At 39.0% G+C, this 26,755-nt stretch overlaps 2 protein-coding genes across 11 annotated transcripts in view; one reads left to right on the top strand and one right to left on the bottom strand.

Annotated features, from left to right (window-relative positions):
- Positions 1–2,961: 2,961 nt before the first annotated feature.
- tfap4 (transcription factor AP-4 (activating enhancer binding protein 4)) lies at positions 2,962–20,475 on the bottom strand. Of its 9 annotated transcripts, none has more exons than XM_039686421.2 (8): positions 20,148–20,475; positions 16,697–16,862; positions 14,217–14,315; positions 13,961–14,134; positions 10,951–11,106; positions 9,895–10,062; positions 9,771–9,803; positions 2,962–5,850 (listed from the first exon to the last, which is right to left on the bottom strand). In XM_039686421.2, exons 1-8 carry the CDS (start codon positions 20,234–20,236, stop codon positions 5,701–5,703), a joined length of 1,035 nt encoding a protein of 344 aa, XP_039542355.1. In that variant the 5' UTR covers positions 20,237–20,475; the 3' UTR covers positions 2,962–5,700. The 9 variants fall into 9 exon arrangements, with proteins under 9 accessions (XP_039542355.1, XP_039542356.1, XP_039542359.1 ...); XM_039686422.2 differs by having other exon boundaries at positions 13,961–14,131; XM_039686425.2 differs by lacking the exon at positions 20,148–20,475 and adding an exon at positions 19,910–20,049.
- Positions 20,476–23,916: 3,441 nt separating this feature from the next.
- The window catches only part of glis2b (GLIS family zinc finger 2b), a 54,308-nt gene continuing 51,469 nt past the window's right edge, over positions 23,917–26,755 (top strand). For both annotated transcript variants that reach the window (XM_039686400.2, XM_089128796.1), the window contains exon 1: positions 23,917–24,725. The gene's annotated coding sequence lies outside the window, so the exon portion shown is untranslated. The remainder of the gene's footprint in view (positions 24,726–26,755) is intronic.

Raw genomic sequence — 26,755 nt, 5'->3', positions numbered from 1 at the left:
TCAGCTGGTGTTGATTTTGGCAACTGGAAAGGAATGATGTACAAGAAGTATAACAAGACAACACTATTTGTGCCACGGCATTCCACGTTTCTAAAGAAGTCTTGAATCACAATTAAACTTTTGTCCTGTTTAACCAACTTCCACTAACCCGATCACAGGCTCGCTGTAAGTCACTGGCTGGCTAGAATTGCAGGAGTTGACAGTCGGGAATAAGGTGTAAAAGTCGGCGTCATCGTTTCCTCGGAGAGCGGAGATTAACGCCTTATCATTACACCGCAGACACCGACTCGAGCACTTCACAGGCACATGAGCTCTCTCTTCTTTAATCCTGTGAATACACTGCAAAATGTACACGCAGCATTCATTTGTAAAAGACAAAAGTGAAGCAAACAGGTGGTTGTTTCTGTTGCAGAGTCTGGGATTAAGAACAATTATGCAAATATGTTGTAAATGAGCAATTTAATAATATGACCGTTAAAACATGACTCCTATGTCCTATGCTTCTCCAGACATGCTCATTGTGAACTTAGACCAGAAACATGGTGAAAGAAGTTACTAAGTAAAAGTAAAAAGTATTTTAGGACTCCAAAACAAACTATGTTTTAGCTTACCTCAAGGGCAATCAAGATGTAGGTGTCTTTGTTTCCGCAGTAGTTTCAATTTTGATATTTTTTAGGTCAAACCGTTCTTGTCTGTCAGTCATATAATGGAGGTCTATGGTCACCACCTTAAAGAGCAGGCACAGAGAAGTCCAAATTAAACATGATTTAATGACTCGTACATGTAAGTACACACATTGATGGCCTAAGACACGAAACGAGCGGTTTGTGTGAGAAAACGAACGGTATTTATATAGTTTTTACGTCTTGTAACCACAGTCACGTCCAAGTGATCTGAGGGCGTGGGCGCTTCGGTCTGCGCAAGTGCCGGAAGTGATCTCGCACGCGTGTACGTCACTCATTGTTTCCACAGAGATTTCAGAAGTGTTGCCCTTCACTGAGAAGAACTAAACATATTTAGATAAACAGGAAATCACAATGGAAGACGATTTCAATATATCAACAGACAAAGTTGATTTTTTTCTTCGGCGCTTTCCAACGCTTGCGCAGACCGAAGCACCCGCGCCCTGAGATCACTTGGACGTGGCTGTGGTTACAAGAGGTAAAAACGCTATAAATACTGTTCGTTTTCTCACACAAACCGCTCGTTTCATGTCATTAAATCATGTTTAATCTGGACTTCTCTGTGCATGCTCTTTGAGGTGGTGACCATAGACCTCCATTATATGACTGACAGACAAGAACGGTTTGACCTAAAAATATCACAATTGAAAATACTGTGGAAATAAAGACACCTACATCTTGGATGCTCTTGAAAACATATCAAAAATTAATTTCAAAGTGAACCATCCCTTTAAATTTAGTTTTAGATTCACAATAGGTTATCAAACTTGGGTAATACTGTATTTTGATGGTCCCTTTTGACTATAAGTAACTTTGCAATTGTCAACTAACTCTCCTCAGTAGACTGTCTGCTTAATATCTGCTTACTCTTTATTGTGATGCTGGATGCTCCCCAACAGACTTTCTACTGACTATAAGTAACTTTGCAACTACATGTTGATGTATTTTACCAGTCTACTAATACTCTACTAACACTAGCTAGTAGACATGTAGGTGCAGCTTTACTTCAAAATCAAAATAAAGTGAAACCAAAACTTAAATTCTAATCTAACCCACCCAATAAACAAACATACCACTAAAACAGCAATAACACTGGACTGCAATAAAAAAAAAAAATGATACTATTTTGTGCATTAACACTGACAGAACCAACCAAAACTATAACAATAAGAGTGAAAACTATGCAAGCGAAACCAAATTGTAGTTTAAAAACCCATAGTTTTTAGATGTGACAATACACACGTTAACATCTTCGAGGGAATCACATTCTTCTGGGGTTATCTTTGCTCACGTCCGTCACACTCAGTTGTCAGAATAACCCGACAGATTGAAATAAGCTCGTCTTTCTATTTAGTATGAGGCACCCAAATGCCACAGCAACACGTCCCTAATATTTAAAAATATAGCCTTGAATGTTAAAGTTGAAATGATTTGTTACTCATTTATTTATATATATGAAAAATAGCTGTTATCATCCACTTAAACGCACAATAATGTTGTTTACGAAGCGTTTGTCAATGTTTTTGTTCATCAACTGGAAAAATATCATTGTGAAAGTGATTCCAACTATATTGTTTATCTGTGGCCTTATCGTTATTGGTGTGAACGGGCCTTGGCTGTATTAAAATTCATCGGTTATGAAAATATATCTACAGAAGGTTCGAAGTTACGACGTCACTCTGTAGGCCGAAACGCGGAAGTGAGTTAGCATTTTAGCACTACGGTTCCATCGCTCTAAAGCCTATGAGATTTTTGAATGGGTTTTTGCTAAATCGCCTGAAATAAGGTCTGTGGTGAACAAAGCCTCTAGATATTTTCAAGTTTTGATCTCTGACATAGAACACACAGTTATAACCTGCTTGTGTTTTTTTTTTTACTTTAGTGTGTCTGTGTTTTTTTTAAATCTTTATATAGGCTTCAAAATGTATAAATTTCGGATTAACTTGTAAAGATTATCTTTATAGACAAAACGTGTAAGGGTCACAACTCTTTGTTAAACACAGATCTTGCGATTTTCCAAAAGTCTATGGGGAAAATGTGTTGCTTTACGACTGAGGGAACCCATGCGACGCTAGCTTCCGAGTGGTCCTACAAAGTGACGTCATCACTTCAGTGCAGTTAAATCCATAACATCATATTTCTTAAAGTGGCAGTGGCAAAAAAACAAAAACTTCAGAGAAAAAAAAAGGCTTTTACAGAGCCTTTTATAATGTTAATGACTAACGTGAGTGTATGATTCATATAGAAGACGAATAAATAACCGCACAATACACAGGGAAATTGTAAAAAACAAAGTACAAACTTTATTATTCTGTTTTTACAAAGGCACAAGCCTCTTTTCCCCAGTTTAAAAAAAAAAATACAATAGCTTCTCAACCAAACGGACTGACTGTCCCACATAAAGAGAAACAACAAAAATAGAAACAAAAAAAAAAATAAAATAAAGAGATGACAGACAATAAAAGAGGGAGAAGATGAGACAAGTCTGGAGACTGCAGAGACGGCCCAGAGGACATGTGGTGTGCCAGGACAAACGTTGCGGGTTAAACACAGCCGTGTGGTTCAAAAATCACAGCGAGAAGAGCTTCGGTCGAGGAGAACATCTCTTTGAAAATAAGAGTCACTCCTCGTTATACTACAGTAAGTGCTTCAGGTTCATAAAATCACCCCCGTTTCACTCGACACACCCAACCTCTGATATGTCCTCAGGATTTACTTACAGTGATATCTGTGAGTAGAAATTACACACACACACAAAAATAGACACCCTGTGGCTTCGGTAGAGGAAATGTTCAGACGCGGGAGGGCGAAAGAGACGTTTTCGCAAAGACAAAACCGTTATTACAGACGTAACGTGAAAAACAAAAGACAGCACAAGCAGGATACTAGTCTCTATGACCCAAGCAAACCATTATCCAAATATAAAAAGCGCGAGAAAAAGTAAATCTGCCAACATTATCCCATTCTTCTGGAAGCCCTGATTCCCAGCAGTCTTCACCGCAATATGAATGACAAGGTAGCCAGAAGGAAAAAAACACAATCTGTCCAGCAGCAAAAAGATTCCCTGTAATATTTCATAAGGGAAGGGGGACATGCACTCTTCCGAATGCAAAAAAACTCTCTGTGGCCAAATCTTGCCGACTTCAGCGCCGGCAACGCAATGCAAAACACAACGGTAGATTGATCTGGAATGTTTGGAAACATCAACTGCGAGAAGAGATGAACACGCCTCACTCTCTAGCGCCATCTTCAGGGCTAAAAGCTTAAGGCAGGCCTCTGTGCCTCACAGTGCACACCGAAGCTGAGTTAAGGCAAGCCACTGGCCATTGTTCGGCACGGGATACATCTCTCAGTCCCACCAGGGGCATGAAGAGTTCACAGTATCACATGGCTTATTCCAGGCGTCTCCAATCCTGGTGCTGGAGGGCAAACGTCCATCCGAGATGAGCCCCAACTCGTCCCACACCTGTTTCAGGTGTGTTTAATTGGGAACGGAGCTAACTTTGCGGGACAACGGCCTTCCAGAAGCAGGATCGGACATCCCTGGCTTTGAGAGTTCAAGCAGGAGTAGCACCACCTTGCTGTCCAAGTGATTATCTACGAACGCCAGGAAATACAGGGAAACTAAAACATTCAAGCGAGCAGAGTGCATAGAGCGCAAGATTACGGGCTAGTCACGCCGCAGAGAGCACCTGACACGACTTGGACGACAAACGGACATGACAATACTTCTGGGAGAAGACCAAAGTGGCCACCAAGTTCCTCTCAAAGGGGGCGTGGGAGGGGGGGCGAGAACCAAAAGAGCTGCATAGGCTGAAATCGGGCCACGACAACCCTGGTAGTGCTATTTCCACACTTCCTCAAAAACAAAAACGAAACTTTACGCTTATATTAGCAAATGTGCTAAAAGCGACACAAATTTCCTCGCAGGTACGAGTACCTGACGGTTAGCTTATTCCATTCATTTGACATACAAACGACATTTAAAAAAAATTCGGCCAGAATTTTGAAATTACGACTTTAAGGACAGGACCGTGGAAGGGGGGTGTTTGGACGCGACGGAGGGAGTGCTTCACCCTACACCAACGTGTGTACTGGGAACCCAGCCCAGTAAAGGTGAGCGACAATAAGTGCACAAAGTCCCCCCTCTTGGCGTAATTTAAAAAGTGCGCGCAATACAAAGCCCCTCTGAGCAGTGTCAGTCATTGTCACGCTTTTGAGAACTTGACATATCGCCAGCAAACGGGAAAACTAGAGGCGCGTCTACGCCAAAAACAAAAAAACGCCAAAAGAAAAGTAACATTTCCTCTAAACTTTCGGAAGCCATGGTGTGGAACAGGTTTCTGAAGTCTCATTGGCTCACAGTGATGCTTCAAGCCTCCCCAGAACGGAAAGAGGAATATGACGCAGCCAGAGCGGGATAGTGGGGCAAATGGTTCGTTTTGAGAGATGAGACGTCCTGTAGCGCGGAAACGGGATTCCTCCAATCAGAACACTCTACTGCCCTCTTATGGGCAGAATGTAGGAGAACAGGAAGTGATGAAGCAGAGGCCTGGAAGACCCATGGCAGATTCCGACAGATTTTGTGATTCCCCTCACAAAATCGCTAACCTGGGAGCGTGCGTTGGTGAAACTACAGACGACGGAGTATGAGTAAGAGCTGTATCACATGAATGTATCAACAAGTTACCAGAGTGCTATGGAGTTATAGTGTACTGTGTGAGTATACATAAACGTGCTCGTTCTGTTTTTGCGGCACGTTTCCTGTAAACCTTCTTTTTTTTTATCTTTCAGTTTTTGTATAGTTTTACCCCTCCCCCCCACACCCACCCCCAAGAAACCTTCAAGTCATTGAGTTTGTGAGTCCCGTATGCGAGTGTAAAGAAGACAGCGACAGGAAGAGAGGAGAGAGAAAGAAAGAGTATTTCTGCGGAGGCCCTTCCACTGACCCCCTAACCCTTCTCCGTGGCCCCGGTTACATGTGGGGCGGAAATGGGGATGGGGGTGACCGGGGCAGTTAACAGTCCTCAGATCCTTCGTTGTCAGAGGCGGTGTCGGAGTCTCCGGTGTCTGTGAGGACGCGGCCCGGGGTGACGATGACCGCCCGGCGCTTTTCCTCCTCGGGCACGACCATCCTGTCCTGCGTGCCTTCGATGTGCTGGATGGCCTGCGGGAAAACAGGACGAAACTGTTGATTTATTACGTTTTTGGCTGTTTAGTTGCCAAAGTTCTGTTCAGTTGCTTATGATCTAAAACGGACTAGTTGAGGTGTGACGCTGCACATGTAATCGAGCGCTGCGGGAATGACGTATTTTTGTAGGCCAAAACCCCAGAAACGAAGCACTGGCGAGTCAACCATCCCAAAGTCGATGGGTTTTTGGTTAAATGCCTGAAATATGGTCTGTGGTTAATAGGGCTGTTGGAACGAATTCCGAAATTCAAATATAATTTGAATATTAAAAAAAATCAATACTATTCGAATGCTAAAGTTACTATTCGAATATTGCTTTTATATATATTTAAAAATAAATATATACTTCCGAAGTGACCAGGTGTAAACAACCCCTTATCGCTGGACTAGCTTTCGCGTGGCACATTCGCAAGTTCTCGTTCACTCCCTCTCTGCCATGCACGCGCCGCGCGCTATGTATGTTATGCGCGGATTCTGGGAGACTTTAACTAATTTGCGCTAGGGCTGAACGATTAATTGCATTTGCGATAAAATCGCGATATGATGAAACGCGATTTTGTAATCGCAAGAGCTGCGATTACACTGGTCACTTGACACGCGAGAGAAAAGCAGTCTGCAAGATAAAGCATCAACTTGCCACGCTACGCGGTCTGGCGTCCAGAAAAGAACAGTTTATTGTGTTATTTATTCTCTCCTCAACAATCCTGGATCGATTCAGAGAATTTCAGAATCGAGTATGAGCTTATAGTTTTTAAACACAGATGCGTGATGACGCTGCGCGTGCTTTAGAAACGAACCGTGTTCTGAATCTGCTTGCTTCTATTTTCTCGCTCTCTCTCTTCCTCACTCACACACACGACACCGCTCGAACCTTCCAAAACATAGTAACGTTATTTTATAAAGGTCGGGGTTGAACCGAATTACAAGGACATTCGCGGGCTTCATTGAACAGGTTTTGCCGCTTTGCTTGATGTTATAACGTTACACTTGCAGTGCGCGTTCTCTCCCGCGGGTATTTTCTTTACAAATGCTTCACAGAGGCATTATTTATGTCTTTTGGAATGCAGTCGGCTTATAGCCTATATTAAAACCATGAAAATCACTGAGAAGGCTGCTTTCATTTTAAAATACTAACGCGTGCTTTGTGAAGAGCGCTCGTGCATGCGGCCGTGAGCGACTCATTGGTAAATGTACTTGCATGTCAAAACGCTTTTATGACGCGAAATTGATGTAAACACGGTCAGTTATATCTTAAACCAACAGGACAAACCACATTTACAATTTCAAAAGAGATATATGCATTAGTGTGAATGAAAGCAGCTTATCGAATCTAAACTGAGGGGACATCACTCCAGCTCTTGAATGATAAACATTCAGACAGCCTACTTTTAAATACTGAGACCACTCTTTCTTTATTGCTTGTAATGTTTTTTTTTTTGTTTCTCTTTATTTTCTAGCTTTTATATTTTGAAGCTATATTATTTTATATAGCCTATTTAAAATTCTTAACATGTAATTGGTTTGAATAAATGTTTTTTTATATTTATTTTTTAAAGTATGTGTTTTTACATATGTAATTAAATACATATTTTAAGAGTTATTAAGATTAATTAATAAGAAAAAAAGTAGATCGGATCATGAGCTATCTAAAGATTCCCATCCCTACTGTACAATGATTTATTGCTTGTCTTTGTCGACTAATACAGAAGGTAAATAACTTTTTTTTTTAAATCGCATATTAAATCGCAATCGCAATATTGGTTAAAAAAAAAAAAAAAAAAAAAAAAAAAAAAAAATCGCAATTAGATTATTTTCCAAAATCGTTCAGCCCTAATTTGTGGCCATCAGGGAGACGCTAAATGAGTCATAAATGTATAATTTTGCACATCGTTAAGCCCCCGATATACTTTGCCGTGACGTCATTTCCAACAATATCAGGCCAAAACGAAGTTTGTTTGGGGAGTTCGCTCCAGATGGTAAACACCTTTGTACTCCCATTGGTCTGTGGCGATTAGGTAACTAGGTTCGTGCAGACGTGGAAATGTTCTTCGTTTCATTTCTGCCGTTGAGTGGGTCGAGGTCAGACGTCCGTGAGTGAAAACATGAACACACCTTCTGATGAACCGAGACACTGACACTGTTTTTCATGGTTAATGCAGTAACGCTACTTGATTTTTAGGAAATCTATTGCATAAAGTGCTATATAAAAAAAATGTGGCTTTACTAGAGTGCTGAATTGACCCTTCGCAGGGAGCTTGATTGACAGGTGATCTGACCAATTATACTTCGCCATTCGCCATTTTGTCTGACAAACAAAGCAGTCAGGAGAGTTAGTAGATTAACACGGTGGGGTTTTCACTTGAAAAACGGAAACGCCTTTCCGCGGTTAAAACAACATTCCTTATGTTCATTTAATGCTATAAATGAGCTAGATGATTGCAAACGGTCAATTGCAGAGCTCATGCAAACATATCAATGTTGCTATGATCAGATGCTTTTCTTATGCTTTATTTAAAAATATGGGAAACACTTTAGAATATGGTTCCTTCGTTAATGAATAACTACACAAGAACCAATGAGTATCACAATATTAACAATCTAGTAACTATTATTAACCAACAAGAAACTCTGATTAACAGCACACAGATGAAAGTGTTACTACATACTTCTGTGAGAATTACTAATTATTTGGATCCGTATTATAAAGTGAAGATCCTTGGAACTAACTAGTAATGACTCAAGTGTTGCTAAAGAAATTTTCTAAAAGTATACTAAAGTTCACCAAAAATCTCAAACGCTTGGAATGACTTTAGTGTTTGGTTGCACAAATCATGACTAGATCATGTAGTAACATTTGAGTCATTACTAGTTAGTTCCAATGATCTTCACTTTATAATACGAATCCAAATAATTAGTAACTCACAGAAGTATCTAGTAACACTTTAATCTGCGCACTATTACTAGAGCCAGACCGATATTATCGGCCGATATTAGGCATTTTCCATAATATCGGTATCGGCAGTTATAATGGCCGATAAATGAATATTTAAAAAATAAAATAAAAACGGACGAAACACGCTTCAATCATCTCTTCTTGGCCTGTTATATTGAAAATGTATGTTTTACAATTTGCAGTATGATGTCATCTATTGCTAAATTATGGCTCATCATCATAGACTAGCTAACCACAAAGCTAGCTAATGCCACTATCATCAGTGTAAGACCGCTAACGTTAACATTAATGAGCTTGGAAACCACAATGAACTTTTTCTGCCTAAATAAAGTAATGATAACCGTATTTATAACTAGCATATCTCTAGTTACAGTCCCTGCATTGTAAAATGTAAGTTATACATGCGAGGAGTGAACATTTAGACATAGAGAAAAAGTATCAAACATATCTTGTGCAGAAAAGTTAGCTTTTCTTTTACACGTGTGTGAAATCCAACAATATTTAATAAAAAAAAAAATTCGACCGATATATCGGAATATCGGATTTTAAAACCTCAAAATATTTGTATGGTATCGGCCTTCAAAATCCTTTATCGGTCGGGCTCTATTACTTACTAATTCATTATCTTTTTAGTTAATAGTTACTAGATTGTTAATAAACTTTCAGTATTTCTCTGGGAAGTATTAAAAAAATAGTAGTTACTTCGATTTACCCCTAAACGAAGAACAAAAAATAACTTTAGCTTGAGTATATCGGGGCCTTTAGTCTGGGCAACAACTGTTTACCAATATGGATAAGTTACCACACTGCGTAATGTGGGAGAAATAAGAAACCTGATAAAAAAAAAGTAAAAAAAAAAAAATGAAATTGTTATTCATAATGCATTATTTTTCAGTAAAAAAAGCTCCAGGTTTTCTATGCTTGTTTGTAGCGCTGCACTCACTTTTAAATGGCTTCGGGTGCCGTTCCTTAGTGTCTGTGAAAACATATATGGCCAATAAGCCACATATAAGTAGTTAAATCTCATTCATGACTTTTTCCTGGAGCTGGGTAGACTTGTGTTTTACCTGCACAATGGTGTCCAAGTTCTGTCGTGATGTGGATGCTGTGTTGATCACGGAGGCGGGGCCCATGGTAACCACGGTGACATGATGGGGAGGGGGAGGCGGCGCAGGGGCGGGGACGATTACTGTGGCGTGATGAGTGGGTGCAGGCGGCGTGGCAGGAGAAAACACCTGACGAATAAAGCACCACAACAAATTAAGGACGACTTCTCCATGAACAAAGAACCTACACTTTATTCAAGCATTCATTTACTTATATTTATGGTCTAATTGTGCACAAATCTTACACTAGTTTAAAAGTTTGGGTCAGTATGATTATTTTTTATGTTATTCTTGTGATCAAAGCTGAATTTCCAGCATCATTACTCAAGTCTTCAGTGTCACATGATCATTCAGAAATCACTCTGATACACTCTAAAAAATGCTGGGTTGTTTTAACCCAACTTTGGGCCAAATATGGACTAACCCAGCCGTTGGGTTAAATTTTTACATTACATTTTTAACCCAACATTTCGGGTTTGTCCATATTTGACCCAAAATTGGGTTAAAACAACCCAGCATTTTTTAGAGTGTATGATGATTTGATGCTCAAGAAACATTTCGGATTGAAACATTTAAGGACTCTTTGCTGAATAGAAAGTTTGAAACAAATCTTGTATAATGTTGTAAAAGTCTTCACCATCACTTTTTATGATTTTACTGTGTCCATGCCACATAAAATACTATTTTCAGAAATCTCACTGACCCAAAACTTCAACAGCACTGTAAAATATTCCTCTGTTCACATTGAAATAACATTACATGATGGGTAAAATGAAGTCATTATGATTTGAATATCGCGTCACTCAGAAATCAGTCACGTTATACAAGTTAAATGGCTTGCAAAATGTCATTTGATGTGGTCTTTTAACTCTTCTAATGCCCTCTAGTGGATCCTCACATCAGATCAACTCAAGTTGACAGGCTGCGTTGCAAAACTGAGGGCCTCTCTTTTATCCCGTTAGTCTGTCAGTCAGTGTTAGTGTATCAGTGATATGAGCGAGAAAGCGAGTGTCTGACCAGCGGGCTGCGAGCAGGGGTGCTGGTCTCTTTCCCCAGCTGTTCCTGCTGCTGCTGAAGGCGGAGCAGAGTTTGCGACTGCACATGCTGTTCCTGGACCTGCTGCGCGATCACCTTTAGCTTCTCAGGGTACAAGTGGGCATCCAACGAGCGGATCTAACAGAAACACAGAGACCCTCGGTCAGCACATATCTAGAAGGAGTAGGAGAGCAGTGTTTCCTCTGAAGACGTTTGTTGTTTTTTGCCTGCGGTAGTTTCTTCAGCGAGTTTCATGGATAGCAGCAGAGATTGGGGTTTAATTTGCACTTCAAGTGTGATGTTCAGAAACGATTCACGCTCTCAGGGGAGCTGTGCACCTTCTGTGAAATCTCATTAAATATGCAAAGACTAAAGCGAGCTAATTTTAGCGAACTGATGCAGCAAAAGAAAAGTTTGATAACGGATTTCACAGATGACAACTCTCCAGCACCGGGCCGCGATCAATAATGACACGCGAGAGATTTAGTCGAGCAAAACTTTGAGAGACGGATCAAAGTGGTCCAAATGACTTCTATTGAAATTTGTCAAATACTAAATAATGAGAACACCCTTTGTAATAAGAGATGGTATATAAACAAAATTAAGCTATAAAGTTGTTTACAATTAATTTAGGACTTAATAAAAACACTACAATTTTCTTGAGCATATCCTTTTTTAAATTTGAGCCAATAAGATTGTGCATATATATATATATATATATATATATATATATAGTGTTTGTGTGTGTATCAATCTGTGTATCTATCTATCTATCTATCTATCTATCTATCTATCTATCTATCTATCTATCTATCTATCTGTGTGCATGTATCTATATCTATCTATCTATCTATCTATCTATCTATCTATCTATCTATCTATCTATCTATCTATCTATCTATGTGCATGTACATCTATCCATCTATCTATCTATCTATCTATCTATCTATCTACCTATCTACCTATCTATCTATCTATCTATCTATCTATCTATCTATCTATCTATCTATCTATCTATCTATCTATCTATCTATCTATCTATCTGTGTGCATGTATCTATATCTAACTATCTATCTATCTATGTGCATGTACATCTATCTATCTATCTATCTATCTATCTATCTATCTATCTATCTATCTATCTATCTATCTATCTATCTATCTATCTATCTATCCATCTATCTATCCATCTATCTATCTATCTATCTATCTATCTATCTATCTATCTATCTATCTATCTATCTATCTATCTATCTATCTATCTATCTATCTATCTATCTATCTATCTATCCACCCATCCATCTATGCAAATGTCTATCCACTTATCTATCAGTCCATCTATGCATATTTACATCTGTCTATCTATCTATAATGCATTTTTCTATCTATATATCCATCTAGCTATGCATATTTATATCTATCCACCGACCTATCCAATACATATATACATATTTATATATGAAGAGTTCAGATGCAAAAGCCTCTAAATGCCATTTGAAATTTTCTTCTTTAATGATGATTTTTATCAAACTTGTATATTTAAGTTCAGTAATTTCACTTAAATAACAATTAATAGGTAATTACCATTGCCATTTAAGTGAAATTACTGAACTTAAATATACAAGCTTGATAAAAATGATCATTCTAGAAGAAAATTTCAAATGGCACTTAGAGGCTTTTGCATCTGAACTCTTCATATACAGAGAATGATAGAGAGTAATATTTTAAATAAACAACAACATACACGTATATGATGCAGATGATAACCAATAGAATAAGACTGATATCTATTTATAAAACAACAACAATAAAAACTACTAACGCTAGCTGATTTTTCTTTACTTGACTTAAAAATAGACCATTAAAGTCCCTGTAAAGTCAAAATTAAGTATGTGTTCTGAGTTTGTCACACCACAGAAAAATGTGTTATTAGCCATCCAGCCAAATTTGAATGATAAAAAAAGCCGGCAAGTACATAAAATAAGCTATCAAAATCTTGAAAAAATGAGCAGTTATCTCTGTTCTCAAACGCTAGGGGCGTGTCCACTGGCTGTGCTGAAACCACGCCCACTCGCGGGAAGGCTAGTGTCAACGGTGATATTAGCTGAAACTGCTTTCGGGACAGGAGGATGAACGCTGAGGCGGGAGATCGTCGTTTCGGCCCCGTTCACCAGTAACAGCGGATCATCAGTGAATCCAAGTTGTCTCTGAGGAAAGTTTATAAAACGATCCCGTGTAAAATGATCACTAGAGAGGCGGGTGTTGGCGGTGATCCTCAGCTCTTCATCAAGGTTGGCTCTCTAAAAACCTCTTCTTGATGTGATCGTTTTTAAGGGAATTTAAATGAAGATACCGATCTGATTTGTACATGAGCGCATCCAGGTAGTAGCCCATGCATGTCCGTGTCGAAGGCATAGCTAGCTAGAAAACTGTAGGCTTAGCTGTAGTAACTAATAGTACTGACAGTCACTCGCGATTGAGCGGTGAATGCGAATGTGCTCGGGGAGTGTTTTTGTGTGTTAGGGGAGAGATCAGACTCTGTGTGCGTCATCAAATAGGGGCGTGTCCAGGAGCTCATGGGCTCCAGTGCGTCATCGAGGCCTGTTTTAGCCCCGCCCAATTAATCCGTAAAATTGCAATGGTGAAAAACTGTTTAACGGTCTAACTCCACATTTCAGTACTTCACAGTTCACAGACTTTGTAATATGTTTTAGCAATACATATTGAAATGATTTTTTTTTTTTGTAGAATTGCCTTTACAGGGACTTTAAGTTGCCACATGTCCTAATTCAGACTGATACAGAAGAAGTGAAAGTGACGTGACGCCTAGCCAAGTATGGTTTCCCATACTCTGAATTTGTGCCCTGCATTTCACCCATCCAAGTGCACACACACACAATGCGTTCACCATGTGTTCAGTGTGTGTTTGCTGCTTTAGATAAAACTTAAGCAGCAAACATTGCCCAATCCTGCTATGGCCACAGATATATACCTGTTCTTCCAGCATCATGCGAACGGAGCGCTCTTTATCCAGCTGTTGTCGGAGCTCGATCATCTCCCTCCGCAGATCCTCCACCTTCTCCTCCTCCAGAATGTCTGGGGATCCGATTCCTTCATCTTTCTCCTCGGCGCGCCTCCTCTTCGGAGACGAGCCGCTGAACTCCTTCTGAGGGGAGGAAGAGGAAAACGTGAGGCGTGTGAGAGAGAGCGAGGAGTGAAGATGCAGGATATGAGGTGAAGAGCTTCACCTGTATGTAGCGTTTGAGTTGGGTGTTTTGTTGCAGCAGCCGTGTCTTCTCCTGCTCCAGAGAGAAGATGTATTCAGCCGTCTGCTGTAAGATGGCAGCCTGAGAAAGAGAAGGATCACGTTACATACATGTACTGGTCGAATGTGACCAAGGATGTTGCTAGAAGTATATTACCATTCATAAGTTTGGGGTCTGCGAGAATTAATAGTTTTATCCAGCAAGAATGCTTTACTGATTGATCAAAAATGACAAGATATTTATTCTTCTATTCATCAAAATCTGCTGGAAAAAAAAGCAGCACAACTGTTTTCAACATTGATAATCAGAAATGTTTCTTGAAATCATCACATTAGAGTGATTTCTGAGGGATCATGTGACACTGAAGACTGTAATTCAGCTTTGATCACAGGAATAAATTACATTTTACAATATATTCACGTAGAAAAACTAGGGATGCACTGATATGAACATTTTAGCCGATACCGATAACCGATAACTCTTTATATTTGAAAGCCGATAACCGATATATCGGCCGATAAACTTAAATCCAAATTTTTTATCTAATTTCGAGAGCCTGGTTACAAATACAAAAGTCTCACAATTAAATCCACGTCCCAAGCACACAATTACAATGATGTTCTCATTATAGTGTTGTATAGCCGATATGACAGATTTGCGCTGCACATGTTGTACCGAACCGTATTTTCATTTTTTGAAGAGATTTCAATCATATTTCAAGAAATTCAAAAACATAAACAGTGCTCAACAAGTGTCTCAGCTGAAGGGAATAATACATTATGTATCGGCTTTAATATATCGGCCACATTTTCTTACCAGGCCGATAACGATAACATTAAATTTGAACATATATCGGCCGATACCGATATGCTGGCCGATATATCGTGCATCCCTACGGAAAACTTATTTTAAATTGTAATATTCCACAATTTTACTGTATTTTTGTTCAAATAAATGCAGCATTGGTGACCAGAAGAGACTTCTTTCAAAAACACTCACACAAAAAACTTGAACATTAACATTGCAATTTTGTCCTGGCACGTACGCTGAGATCAAATCTAGATTTAAATGAGAACGTTTGCTACCCGTGAACATTGTCATTACTTGCATGCTCTTGCAAACCTGTTTAACCTTAATCAGAAAATAATGTTCCCATGCAATTAAGCAGACGGGAAGATTAGCAATAAATAATGACTTCAATTTCAGTCTTTTTCTAAAAAAAAAAAAAAAAAAAAAAAAGCTACCATATGGGTTCAAAAGACATGAATGGACCACGTATTGACTGAAAATCTTAACATCCGCAGTAAAAGTGCCACTAGTTTTGAAAGGTCCCTAAAAAGGTGACTCACACACTTACAAATCATCAATCAAAAGCACTGTAAGCCAAGATAGACGTAGAGACCACTGATGGCGATGGCAACATTCATTCACACATTGGACTGATCTGATTCAGCTCAAACACTCAATCCCAACTCACTGGAGGAGAATATTTCAAACAACTGTCAGAAGTTCTGCAATTTAGCATTGCAAGTTATATGGACTGCTTTCCATTTCTTAAAGGGATAGTTCACTTTTAAATTAATTTTTGGTGTTTTATCTTACCTCAAGGGCATCCAAGATGTAGGTGTCTTTGTTTCCACAGTATTTTCAATTTTGATATTTGTCTGTCAGTCATATAATGGAGGTCTATGGTCACCACCTCAAAGAGCATGCACAGAGAAGTCCAAATTAAACATGATTTAATGACTCGTAAATGTAAGTACACATTGATGGCCTAAGACACGAAACGAGCGGTTTGTGTCAGAAAACGAACAGTATTTATATCGTTTTTACCTCTTGTAACCACAGTCACGTCCAAGCGGTTGCGAAAAACATTCAACGTTGTCTGTTGATATCTCAAAATCGTAATGGAAGATGATTTTGATATATCTAAATATGTTTAGACCTTCACAGTGAAAGGTAACACTTCCGAAACCACTGTGTAAACAATGAGTTTCGCAACCGCGCGAGAGATCACTTCCGGCGCTTTCCAGCGCTTGCGCAGACCAAAGTGCCTACGACCTCAGATCATGGATGTGGCTGTGGTTAAAAGAGGTAAAAACTATATAAATACTGTTCGTTTTCTCACACAAACCGCTCGTTTCGTGTCTTAGGCCATCAATGTGTACTTACATTTACGAGTCATTAAATCATGTTTAATTTGGACTTCTCTGTGCATGCTCTTTGAGGTGGTGACCATAGACCTCCAGTATATGACTGACAGACAAGAACGGTTTGACCTAAAAATATAAAAATTGAAACTACTACAGAAACAAAGACACCTACATCTTAAATTAATTTCAAAGTGAAGTATCCCTTTAAAGCTTCAAACTCAATTGGGTTTGGAACAACATGAGGGCAAGTAAAAGTGCTGTCAATTCTGAGAGAACTACACTTGATTTTTCCCAGATATTCAGACTCACCTTGCTTAGCTTTTCTCCGTCACTATGCGGGATGAGTGTTTTCAGGGACTGGAAGCCAGCGTTGATGCTCTGCATGCGCCGGCGCTCATTACTGTTGGCGATTTCCCGCCGAATACGCCGTTCCTGGTCCCGCGCCGTCTCTGGTGTGAGGGGAATGTTTGCTAAGCTGTGAAAAAGAAATGTTATACTGCACTTTAGTCTTCAAATGAATGAAACGGTATAAATATTACATGAAAATGAAAACTGTATAAATATTACATTTACCCTGTTAACCGTTTCGAGCATAGATCTGAATTTAAATGATGAATGCTTTCCGACTCTTTTTAAAGAAGACACTTGCTAGATAATTGCAGAAGTGAAAGCACTTCAAAAAATGGAAGTGTAGAAAAAGTTATATTATTACCCCTGGTTTCACAGACAAGGCTTAAGCCTAGACTAAAATGCATGTTTGAGCGGTTTTAACTGAAAGCATCTTGCATCTTGGTCTCAAGATTCATACCAGTAATGTTTTTTTTTTTTAAGATACGTTTAGAAAAGCCACTTTAAGGTCCAATCCTGGCTTATTCTAAGTCCTGTCCGTGAAACCAGGCCATGGAAGTCTATAGTTACTTACAGTGATGGAAATGTACTGAAATTAAACATTCGTAATTGCAAAAAAATTTAACTATAAAATTGCTACAAAATCAAACCTTTTAAAAGTTTATGTCACAAAAAATTGAGCTCAGAAAACTCAGATTTCATCAAAAATATCTTAGTTCGTGTTACGAAGATGAAACGAAAGTCTTACAGGTTTGGAACGACAAGAGGGTGAGTAAATGACAACTGGATTTACATTTTGAAGTCATCTTAAAGAAATTATAGTTTGATTCCTATATTGAAAACATTATGTTCTTTAAATAATGCTGTAATTTACTTCAAAGAATACCATGACAATACCAATAGTGCTATTACAATATTGTCCTTTTATTTTATAGTACTTTTTGTTAAGGACACCTGGCGAAATGTTTTGTTTTGGAATTAAATTTAAACACTAAATCAATAAAAGTTGAATAAAGTTAAAGGATTTCCTTAAAAATTAACATTCTGACATAAAACAGCGTGTCCTTGCTTACATCCCTAAAACAGAAAGCAACATTAAGAGTGTGAAGTAATAAATACTGACTTTCACTATAAGTTGAATAAATGTGAAAAAAAAAAAAAAATTAACTAAAAAAAGTGCCCATCTACTTTTGCTTACATCCATAAAACAGGATGCAACACCGGGAAAGAGAAACATTAGAGTGCGAAGTAGAAAATATTGACTTTCCTGAATGCTCATTCAAGTCCATTGTCTCTAAACTCAAGCCCCTGGAAATCTCTGCCTCACACGATCACACGCGTGCTTTGACCGAGGAAATCAAACCCTAATTGAGCTTCCTCCCTGTCTGGGCATCTCACGGGGTATCTCTGGAAAGCCTCTCTTATCAGCAGCGCCTCAGCTGCGTGAGGACAAACACGGGGAACAATTGTGCAGGCGAGAGAGAGGTTTCCCTGCTCGCTTCCTTACGTCCAAGCGGCTCAAAACCCGGCAAACAGATCCCATGCCAAAATCACAACAAGAGCCAACAGTGGACCGAGAGATACGGTCAGATCAGCCGTTTCCAGCTGTACACATGAATGTGACCCAGCTTCTTTTATGCATGAAAATTAAAGGGTCAGAAGAGAATTTCGATTTCAGTATGAGACGAGAGAACTTGCACTGGTATAATCAAAGCTCTCATTACATAAAATAATTTACATATATATATATCAAATTAAAACGGCTTATTTAAAATAAATTCATATATAATAATAACAAAACAATAATAACAATTTATATTCACGATTTCATCATACATAAATAGTAGTTATATGACAATATTGAATTCCTAAAATTGTACTGAGCACTACTCATCTGTCATCACAACACACAAATTAAATGCTATAATAACAATAATGATTTAAAGCATCACTCAGTTTAAGCTGGACTTTGTTTTGGGACCGCTTTGAAATTATGAAGGAATAATTACCTTTGCTTGACAACTTAAACGTGGTTTAACCGAAAATAAAACAGCCAGTGTACTAGATACTTTAACTACAGAATAATTTCACCACCATAAAAACATGTATTAATACTTTGTCTTGTTTGAAGGGTGACTTTTTAACAGTCCGTCAAAGGTCTACAGATGAAAAATAGCATTTGTGTCAAATTCTGGAACATTTACAGCCACTCACTCACTACAAACAAAAGGTTAACAACATAGGCAACTACCTTGGTGTTTTGGACTTTTGTATAAATAATTGTGTATTATTCGTACCTTGGAAGACTTAATTTGATATATATTGAAGAAACATGAAATTACTTGTAAAAACGACTTCAAAGTTCACCGTGAACAACCACCAAGGGGAAGACATCATTTGTATGCCAATTGACATGGGGGAAAAACTACAATTCCCAGAACGCCCTGCGCTAATCGGTTCACTGACCCCGCCCCCTTATGAGAATGGATCGCAGATGCGTTGACGGGGCCTTCCTTCAACAGCATACACACCCCCTTATTAAAATAACACCAGTTATTAATTTACTAACCTCGAAATGCATCGCATTTAATTCACAGTGGGCCGAAACTAAAATATCAAGCGAGATAACGAACATATCCGCTGGCCTAAATAAAAAACATCGTGTTCACAGCTGACACGGTCCGCCATTACAACAATGCGCCTCGCTCTCGCGCTTCCTCCGTCCATGCGGCAGCAGCGACGCAGAGTCCAAATATCATCTGATCTCTCTCACACCGCGCGCACGGCGAGATTTCTCGCGCGTTACGCCTATTTCAACCTCATATCGGAGACACTCGTGAGCAATGGCAGTCCGGAGACGTTTAACATTGACTTGCATTGAGAAACGGACGACGCCAAATGCACGAGCCACAAGCATGGCCGCACTGCCCACAATAACTTAAGCCCCGAAAACACACACCAGAACACGCGAACTTCCATCCAAACACACTTTTACCATATAAACCTCTGTGCATGACGACTGATTCATGTGTGCAACGAATTATACGCGGTTTCTAACATTAAACACGCGCGCGAGAACAGCAGCGTGGTGTGTGTGCATGCAACCACGTGGTTTGTGTTTGTTAGACACAAAATGTATCGATTTCGCCTAGATATTACACAGGTAACACTGACCTGACAAGCCAAGGGGGTTCCATGGACCCCCAGGAGGTGAATTAAATTTAGAAAGCCGAGTCTCGCGCGGGTTACGTCCTGTCTTAACCCACTAGATGGGCGCATGTACACAATAACACAGAAATCATGCGTGCATGTTACTCTAGTAGTATTGCTGCCGCTGTTGGCGCGCGATTAAACAATCGCGCACATATGTGCGCGTCTCGAGCGCAGTGGTTTTAAAGAGGGTCTCACGTACCTGCACAAGCCCCCTATGACTTCTTTCTCGGTTTTCCTGAAATGTTGCAAGGAGGGCACCTTCTGAGCTGGTACCATGAAATACTCCATGCTTCCCCTCTTCTCTCCAGCTCGGGCTCCTCGAGTCTTCTTGTACTTTATTGATTTAAAAAACAAAACCGTCTATTTGTCATTTAATAAGAAGCGCGTTCTGCTGATTTCGGGCATGAGCGCGTGAGATGAGTGTTGAGTTGTAAGGTTACTCTACTCTTCCAGCTGATGGGGTTCCCTCGTAGTGTGTGTGTGTGTGTGTGTGTGGCGCTCGCTTGCTCTCTTTCCCTCCCTCCTTCTGCATGTGTGCGTGTGTGTGTGTGTTTGCAGCTGATCGGATGTCTTTCAAGGCGGGAAACAGCTGGTAGGAATCACACACAGCACTGCACTACCAAAAAGCCTCCTTCCGCCGAACGGGAGGACTTGCATGTAAACAAAGGAGTATTGCAAAAGCGACCATATTATTCTCCAGTAATCAGCTGGACTGTGACAGAAAGCGCGCTGTTATACATCCTTTTAAAATGCTTTCAAATATATGCCTCGGGCGCGCATTTACTATGCATATGTACATTATTGCTCAATCACTTAAATATAGGCATGTAAATATTCATATGAGGTACTCATGAAACAGCATATGTTAAATAATGTTGTTTTATGAGTATTTACTATATACATCAAAGCAATGCATAATGCTTAAGATGGTGATCTGGATTTAATAAATCATTCGGTGCATTAGTAAGTGAGCTTTTTATAGCGAAATCAATGCATGAATATTAAAATATTGATTCATTTATATCTTGCATTTCTCATAGCTTAAATAAACGGTTTTATTTTTGTATTTGAAGGCACGATGCTAAAATGTCAATGCACATATATTGTGAGATCTGTTAAAGTGATCAGTGCTTGATTTAGGTTATCGAAAGCGAGATTTTACATAATAAAGAATTTCAACGCATTATATTAATATATTAGCCTGTTTTATCTGGATCTGTTGCAAAAGACGATGTCCTTTATAGTTGAAAACGAATGTAAACATGTTGGAAAGACTCAATGCACAATGCAGTTGTGAATGGGTGATGCTCGGTGAGTGTGAACACGCGGGATCAGCTGACATCGCTGGCAGGAGGAGAGAGAGGAGAGGGCTGACACTCAAACACCATTTTGGGTTTCATGAAAGTTGTAGATGTAGGAGGAGGAAGAGGAGTTACCTAATCGCTTTACTCGAAGCACAAATCACACACACAGACAAAATGGGAGCGGTCATGAAGAACCCGGAAATGTGTTTTTACTGTGTGACTGTCTGTTACATGCTGAGGGCGAGCACGCGGACGCGCACGAACACGCGTGCACGAGACAAGGGGAATCTCAGGTTTATTTGTTACTGCATAATACGTCCACTTTTTATGCGTTTTATTGAAAATAAAATACTAAATTATACATGCTATTTTATACATAATAATATTGTAAAATACTATTTGTATTATAATAAAATTATATAGGCCTATTTATATGCATTGATTTTTATAATATGTAGCTACTATATATGATATATAAAGAGAGCGAGAGAGAGAATGTGTGTTTTTAATGTTTTTTAAAAAGTCTCTTACTCGTCAAGCCTGCATTTATTTGATCAAAAAACAGATTTTTTTATTTTATTTTTTTAAAATGTTATTACAATTTAAAATAATATTTTCTATTTTAATACACTTTAAAATCTAATTTATTTATATGATGTATAAAGCTGCATTTTCAGCATCATTACTCATGACTTTTTTCAGGATTCATGGATGAATAAAAAGTTCAAAAGAACAGCATTTATTCGAAATAGAAATATTTATAACAATATAAATCTTTACTATCACATTTTTAAAATCAATTTAATACACTCTTGCTGCATAAAAGTATTAATTTCTCTCTTTTTTTTAAAGAGAAAAGAAAATTACTGACCCCAAACTGTGAATGGTATTGTATATTATTACAAAACAAATTCTTTTAAATAAATGCTGTTTTTTTTTTTTTGCTTTTTATTTATCAAAGAATCCTGAAAAAAGTTTCAAACATTATAAGAAAAAATTTGAAACAATATTAAACTGTTTCCAACATTGACAATAATTCATCAGAAACATATAACGATTTCTGAGGGATCATGTGACACTGAAGAGTGGAGTAATGATGCTGAAAATTCACATTAAATTAGTATAGTAGGAAATCACTATTTTAAACTGTAATAATATTTCACAATTTTACTGTATCGTGTAGGCTACACACACACACACACACACACACACACACACAGTAAAAAGTAACTTTATCTGACTTTTATTGGTGTAGCCTAGTCAGATTGATTCACATATAGGCCTATATAAGATGGATAGATAGATAGTTAGATAGTTAGATCGATGGATAGATATTAGCATATGAAACACATTTTATTCAGCTGACAAAACATTATTCAAATGCCTTGATATCTGTCAAGCATTTTACAAAAGATATAAAATAACAGAAATGAAAAGTATGAAATACCTATTTTAAATAATAACATAGGCCTATGGTATAAACGCGCTCATTTATTCACTAAAAACAAGTTAAAATTAATAAATCAATATTATTGTAATTCATTAAAACCACTGATTATTCAGAGATTAATATAAAATCTTGTGCATAATGCAGTTTTCTGGAGCTCGTGTTGAGTAGGCAGGCGCCATCTAGTGGTTATCTAATTTAGCTCTACTATTAACACTGATTTTGGGAATTCACACACAAGAGGTATATTTTCAGAAGAAAATATTAATTAACAAGGGTAGAACACATAAAGTAATCTAACTACATTTTAACCATTAAGATGAGAATCTGATGTTATGTTATTCTATATGTAGGCCTAATACATGGACATGGAATCTGAAGATAATAATATGATAATAATAACAAAGTGAATGCAAATATGGAAAATTCATACCCTTGTCATGATAGGTCTATTACATGATCTATAGGCTACTATCAAATAAAATGATCTTTTAAAATGTATCTGCAAGAAGAAACATCAGCAAGTGCACATGCAGGCGTAAATAACACACACACACACACACACACACACACACACACACGCACGCACACACACAGTAAAAAAGGTGACTGAGAAAGTTTATCTGAATATCAAAAATGACGTTTGTTGCCCTAATGTAGTTAGATGCTTAATTTGATTGATTCGGACATATTAAATCAAATACGTTGACTTAAATAATATAGCCTACCTAAATTAGAAAATAAAAATCAATCAATTGCAAATGCAGCTGACAAAAAAAAGTCTCAGTATACACAATTAGTTCTGCATTTGTTATTATCCTTTTGTATTAGATTTGATAGAGAACATGTAGAAAATATAATTTACCTATTATACAATAATGATTGGTTATTTTATTAAACGTGATTATCAAATATTAGCTCAAATGTTTTATATAACACCAATAAAGAAACAAAGAGCGTGCTTTTAATTTATATCAGGCTATATTATGAATTATCTGAAAGAAATTAATTAAAGAGCGTCCACTATGCCAGACCAAAATCAATAGATCTAAGGAAAAGGGTCTAAGGAGGTAATGTTTATTAAAGCTTCGGCGATAAAAAAGCTTTATTAGCATGCCAATAAAAATCTTGAGAGCGCTGGAGGGACGGAGGGAGGGGAGTTAGTTTGGATGTGAGCCCAGGCCGGCCTCCTCCTCCTCGGCTTGGTCTGGATGGGGCGGAGCAGCACACATGCGCTGAGCTGGCAGACTCACAGTCAGTCAGGGCTGATCCCTCCGCCCGCTGCGCCCGAGGAGAGGAGAGGAGACACGGACAGGCTCGCGTCCGGGGTGCTGGAGACCCACCTCACCGCTCACAGTCTCCAAAGACAACGCGAAGGCCTCCAACGACCCGAGGAAACCGCAAAGCCGACACGGCGACACACCATCCGGACACGAAGCTGAAGCTCCTCTCCATCGTCTGTGCGCACGACCACCCATTAAAAAGCCCTCTGGACCAGCGCCGCCAGAAAGCGATGCACCTTGATGTCAAGACAACGATCACCACGATCCATTTTTGTGTTTGTTTGTGTGTGTTTTTTGTGCATAATTCTTAAGCTGTCATTCCAGGGTCGATAAAAAAACCAAAACACAGTACGGACACTGTTCTTGGTGTTGACACGCATGCATTCAACGGGTTTCTGCTTCATGGGAATATCCTCATGGCCTGAAACTGACATAAACTATAGACCCAGCGCGTTCACTCTGGATTGACGGCTTCCTCGCAGGTCTTTAGTTTTCTGCTTTTCCCGAACACTGTCATGTGTGTCCAGACAACAGTCTGATGGTTTCAGACAGCATTAGATTACTCAGCCACTGGTGACAGTGTCTTACAGGTCCTTCTGCAGACATCTGCGGGGCCTTCCTTAAAAAACAAAAACAAAAAAACTGAGGCATTATTTTGCAACCCAAAGGAATTGGAGCAAAACACCCCCCTGGAAAGTTTAAGGTGGGCCGACAGCATATATCCAGGAGGTTTTTTACAGAAGGTAAGTCAGTCTATTGAACTCTGATGCCACTGCAACCTTGCATCATTGATCTCCTGCCAATATAAGCATGCATATTTAGTTTTGTCCACCGAGCACGGTCAGTTAGGGTAGCATAAAGACCCTGACCTATTTTCCAAGAGTGTGTTATGCCACGGTCTGTTTGATTTCTCAAGAGTTGACGCCTGTAGTGCCTCCAAAGAATGAGAAACGGGGCTTCCACTAATGCTCTTCGATAGCAGACGGCCTGTCTGGAAGCACGTTGTAGACCTAGCATCATGTGATGAGTTTGTTTTCTTTTTCGAGTCAAGTAAATACTTCTTTTGGGGAAGAAGCTAACGTATTCAGGCAAAGTGACTGTGATTGTCCAATGGGGTTTAGGCCTGGACATAAAGCAGCCATCATCCAATTAGGCAATTCCAGTGCCCCTGCGCTTAATTGTGAGCACATTGAGATGTGTTTTGGAACGGAGCCCGTCCTCATTGGCTGCTACACATGGGGCCATTGATAAAGAAGTTGCCTGCCAGGACATAGTTAACCAACTTTGAGAGGGGCATCTCACACCATGGGACAAAAACCAATAAAGGTTTTGCATGGGGCGGATTGATTAAATTTGGTTTACCGGCATGCGCTTTAGATTAATGATTGCCTTTATTGAAACCCAAGCCTGTGTAGTTTGTGCAATGGTTTGCATGACGTTTGACCTCTTCTTGGTATGAATTATAACCTGCTTTATTTGTTTGGGATTACGTAAAATCACTGTTTGATGAATGCATCCCTAAAGTGACCCAAACTTGCCAGATGTCATTCCTTGGGGAAATCCAGGCCTTTAAACTGACAGATAGTCAACCGCATACTCTCACGTGTGTGCCGTATGCTGCAGTGCAAACATCTCATAATATTGCCGTCGAGTCGAGTCCTCGCTTCACCGTATGTTCTCCTCCAGCTGTGCGTGCTGGCGTTGACTTGTGTTTTCGCGGTGCGAACCGACAGCTCTGCGACAGGACTGTCTGTTTAAAAAAAAAAAAGAAAAACGCTTCAAATGCTTCTGGCTCACATATGAAGTGAAGCTCCTTAAGCTAAAGCAGAGCTGAACGGTGCAGAAATCTGAGATCTTGGCACACCGAGGCTTTGGCGTACTTTTGTGAGGGGTCTGGCCAGTGAATATACCGCTTGTTCCTCTCGATGCTCAGGATGGTTTGCCAAATATGACCCACCCTGAAGCGCTTGTGTGAATTCATGCCCGTTACACTCTCTAATTCTCAGTGACTAAAGAGGGGCCCCCGGTCTGGTCTTTACTCAAACGTGGGGCCAAACGGAAAGAATACGCCGAGGCTTAGGACACGTTCTTATGCGTGCATGCTGTAAGGCCTAAACACAACATTTGACAAAAGACCAAAAGAAGTGTTTGGCTTTAGCTAGCGTTTGAAGATGTTTGGGAGGGTTTTACCCACGAATCAATGGAGCGCCAGCACTATCATCAAACGCCGAGTCTATAAAACTCTATAAAGTACAAAGAAACTCCATAGAGTTGTGTGCACACTATATTTGAAATCCTTTAGGATGGCATTGTGTGAGAACCAGACCACTATTTAAAGGGTAAGTTCACCCATTCTGTCATTTACTCATCCTCATGTCGTTCCAACCCCATATGGCTTTCTTTATTTATTCTGTGGAACATTAAAGTAGATGTTTTGAAAAAAAAAATCTGCCTTTTTTGTCCATACAGTTGTTTGGATGTCTTCTTTAGTCTTCCACAAAAGTTTGGAACAGCATTTTTGGGTCAATTAACCCATTTTTTTTTAGTTAATTATTACATTTTATTTAAACACAGCAAGTCAAAACTTGTCATGCCAAGTTTGGAGTCAATGTCAATAATTAATGCCACACTTGGTGGACACACTCTCAAAAATGAGGTTTTTTATTGATATTTATGGTTACATGAAGAATCTTTGGTAACGCCTCGCCTCCTTTTACCCATGGACTTACTATGTACTTATTATAGTAATTATAATTACTCGGTACTAACCCTG

The sequence above is a fragment of the Pimephales promelas genome, chromosome 3 (genome assembly GCF_988280905.1).
Source record: "Pimephales promelas chromosome 3, fPimPro1.hap1.1, whole genome shotgun sequence".
In the NCBI taxonomy this organism is placed as follows: Eukaryota; Metazoa; Chordata; class Actinopteri; order Cypriniformes; family Leuciscidae; genus Pimephales; species Pimephales promelas.
This window is presented reverse-complemented; position numbering and strand designations above follow the sequence as displayed.